This window comes from Lissotriton helveticus, chromosome 4_1, assembly GCF_964261635.1.
Source record: "Lissotriton helveticus chromosome 4_1, aLisHel1.1, whole genome shotgun sequence".
Classification (NCBI taxonomy): domain Eukaryota; kingdom Metazoa; phylum Chordata; class Amphibia; order Caudata; family Salamandridae; genus Lissotriton; species Lissotriton helveticus.
The window spans coordinates 1,661,459,286-1,661,462,944 of record NC_136063.1 but is presented as its reverse complement, the minus strand read 5'-3'; the positions used below and the strand labels follow the sequence as shown (position 1 = coordinate 1,661,462,944).

Genomic DNA, 3,659 nt, shown 5'->3' with positions numbered 1-3,659 from the left:
ATAGGGGATAGGGGTGGGTAGTAATTTAAAAAAGTAGTGTAAATAATATGTATAGAATGGTAAAAAATTAGAAAATTTTAATTTATTTTTTATTTTGAATTGCGAAATTTGAAATTTGAAATTTAAATAACAGAATTATTTATTTAATGGGTTTTTATAAAGATTTAGTAGCGGGTTGTTGGTGATATAGGGGATAAGGGTGGGTAGTATATTAAAATATGTTTCATAAAATTTTTATTTAATTAAAAAAAATTATAAATTGAAATACGAAAAAATATTATATTTAATTGAAATTGAATGTATTATATAATAATTTTGTAATTAAGTGTGGGTTTTATTTATATAGTGTTTAATAAAAAATTCAATTGCTATAAAAAATACCAAATTTGAAATTTCAATATTTAAATTTGAAATTTGAAATTTGAATTTAGAAATTTTGGGTAAAGGGGTATTTTTAGGGTTCAGGGTCAGTTTTCAGTTTTTGGGTAAAGGGGTATTTTTAGGGTTCAGGGTGAGTTTTACGTTTTTGGGTAAAGGGGTATTTTTAGGGTTCAGGATCAGTTTTCAGTTTTTGGATAAAGGGGTATTTTTAGAGTTCAGGGTGAGTTTTATGTTTTTGGGTAAAGGGGTATTTTTAGGGTTCAGGGTCAGTTTTCAGTTTTTGGGTAAAGGGGAATTTTTAAAGTTCAGGGTCAGTTTTCAGTTTTTGGGTAAAGGGGTATTTTTAGGGTTCAGGGTCAGTTTTCAGTTTTTGGGTAAAGGGGAATTTTTGGAGTTCAGGGTCAGTTTTCAGTTTTTGGGTAAAGGGGTATTTTTAGGGTTCAGGGTCAGTTTTCAGTTTTTGGGTAAAGGGGATTTTTTAGAGTTCAGGGTCAGTTTTCAGTTTTTGGGTAAAGGGGTATTTTTAGGGTTCAGGGTCAGTTTTCAGTTTTTGGATAAAGGGGTATTTTTAGGGTTCAGGGTCAGTTTTCAGTTTTTAGGTAAAGGGGTATTTTTAGGGTTCAGGGTCAGTTTTCAGTTTTTGGGTAAAGGGGTATTTTTAGGGTTCAGGGTCAGTTTTCAGTTTTTGTGTAGAGGGGTATTTTTAGGGTTCAGGGTCAGTTTTGTGTTTTTGGGAAAAGGGGTATTGTTAGGGTTCAGGGTCCATTTTCAGTTTTTGGGTAAAGGGGAATTTTTAGGGTTCAGGGTCAGTTTTTGGGTAAAGGGGTATTTTTAGGGTTCAGGGTCAGTTTTAATTTTTGGGTAAAGGGGTATTTTAAGGGGTCAGGGTCAGTTTTTAGTTTTTGGATAAAGGGGTATTTTTATTGTTCAGGCTCAGTTTTGTGTTTTTGGGGTACAGGGGTAGAGGGTAAAAAAAAATAATAATATATTAATTAAATAAATTGAATTAAATTAAATTAAATTAAATTTAATTAAAATCTATTCATTTTAATTAATTTATATTAAAAACATTATTATATATTTACTAATACTTACGTAGTAATGGTATGCGTTGTAAAGGTACCTGTGTTGTAAAAATATGCGTTGTAAATACATGCGTTGTAATTGTTTTTGCGTTGTAAAAATGTTGTTGTAAAGGTATGCGTTGTAAAAGTATGTGTTGTAACGTCATACATTGTTTATATTACTAATTTATTTTTTCTTATTATATATAAATAAATAATACATATTGTATATACATATATGTTAGAAAAGCTTTTTTTGAATTTAAATAACTATGAAAAAGTGAATAACAGAAAGGTAATGTGTATATAAGGTTATAAAGAAAATGACGATATTTTATTTATATTAATATGAGTAGAAAGGTAGTCGATATTAGTGTTGTCGATATTAGTGTAGAAGGTAATGTTATTTTAAATATTGTCGATAATGTAGTAGTCGATATTTATGTAGTCGATATAATTGTTAACGATATTAGAGTAGTCGATAAAAAAATATCGATATTTGTGTAAATCCTTGTTTAAGTATATGGTTACGATATTTTTGTAGACGATGTATTTGTGGCGATATTTTTATAGGTCGATGTTTTAGTAATCGATATTTCATCATGGAACCATCATTTTGACAGACACAGGTCTCAAATGAAATAGGCAAACTTAGTGGAGTCTATTCACAATGGCATTTTGGAGTATGCTGGTTATCCCCACCACAATGTTCAGTGAATAAAAAGTGTAACAAATTAATACCATTTGAAATGTTTTTGAAATAATGCTAATGTATCCTCCTTACAAATAAAAATGCATTTTCTGTCATTCAAATAACCCTTTTAAATTTGTTTGCAGTATAAGAATCAGGAACATATGGCAAACCGAAATATATCTACTGTGGATCAATTCATTCTTCTTGCGTTCACTGTCAAGAGAGAATTACAACTATTCCTCTTTGTGGTTGTATGCATTACCTACTTTTTAGCGCTTTCTATAAATATCCTTATCATTGTTGTCATCAAAGCTACCCTCTCCCTGCACAAACCCATGTACTTATTCATTGGAACGTTTTCTTTCTTGGAAATCTGGTACCCTACAAGCACTGTTCCCAAGTTTCTTTCAAATCTCCTAACTGGGAGCAAATCAATATCTTTAATAGGATGCATTTCACAATATTATTTCCATTTCTCTATGGGTGCTACAGAAAATTTTCTTCTCGTCACCATGGCCTTTGATCGTTATCTGGCAATATGCAATCCTCTGCGTTACCCGACCATCATGAATCAAAGGCTATGTCTTCAGCTTGTATTGAGCAGCTGGGTCTGTGGATTTTTGTCTTTAGTTGTAACACTCACTCAGATCTCTAAACTGCACTTTTGTGGCCCCAATGTGATCAACCATTACTACTGTGACTTTGCTCCACTTGTGAGTCTGTCCTGTTCCAATACCTACACAGTTGAGTTGAATTTCTTTATCCTGGTTACAGTTGTAATATTAGGTTGCCTTCTGGTGGTTATTGTATCCTATATGTACATCATGCTGACAATCCTAAGAATATCTAGCAATACAGGAAGGATGAAGGCTTTCTCCACATGTGCTTCTCACCTCGCTGTGATAACAATATTCTACGGGACTACAATTTTCATGTTTGTGAAGCCAACAGGAAGAAATTCTCTGCATATCAACAAGGTTGTATCTGTCTTTCCTTCTATTGTGACACCACTGCTGAATCCTATCATTTACACCCTAAGAAACAAAGAGATAAAGGATAGCCTGAGAAGAGGCATACAGAGTATAACGATGATACAAAAATGTAACTCTTGTACATGATATATGGAAAAGTGTAGAAATTGAAATATTATAATGTTTAGGTCATTATTTATAAAAATGATGGAAGCTACTTTATGCAAGGGTCATTTCCAAAGAAAATGCATGAAGATACCAAATATGATTAGCCATCTTCACTGAGATATACCGGCATACTTTTTTTTATATGACTTGGGGTAGTACATTGTCTCCTCTGCCAGTAAATATGAAAATGCTTTACTGACTCAAGGGTGTGGCATTGAATAGCAAATCTTAGGAATTTCTGCCATATTCATGCACAGTAACTGTAGAATTAAATTACTATTATTAAGGGGTCCATTAGGATATCGGGCGGATTGCCTCCGCCAGGGTGGCGGTGGCCACCGCCATCCTGGCGGAGACAATCCGCCCGACAACCACTCTTGT

General features: G+C 32.8%; 1 protein-coding gene across 1 annotated transcript; it reads left to right on the top strand.

Moving 5' to 3' along the window:
• Window positions 1–2,300: 2,300 nt before the first annotated feature.
• Window positions 2,301–3,257, top strand: LOC144828193 (olfactory receptor 6F1-like). The gene has a single exon (XM_078686286.1). It carries the CDS (start codon window positions 2,301–2,303, stop codon window positions 3,255–3,257), a length of 957 nt encoding a protein of 318 aa, XP_078542412.1.
• The last annotated feature ends 402 nt before the right edge of the window (window positions 3,258–3,659 follow it).

Bases quoted from the DNA above. Each gene is read 5' to 3' on its own strand.
- LOC144828193 (XM_078686286.1), top strand. From the start codon at position 2,301: ATGGCAAACCGAAATATATCTACTGTGGATCAATTCATTCTTCTTGCG.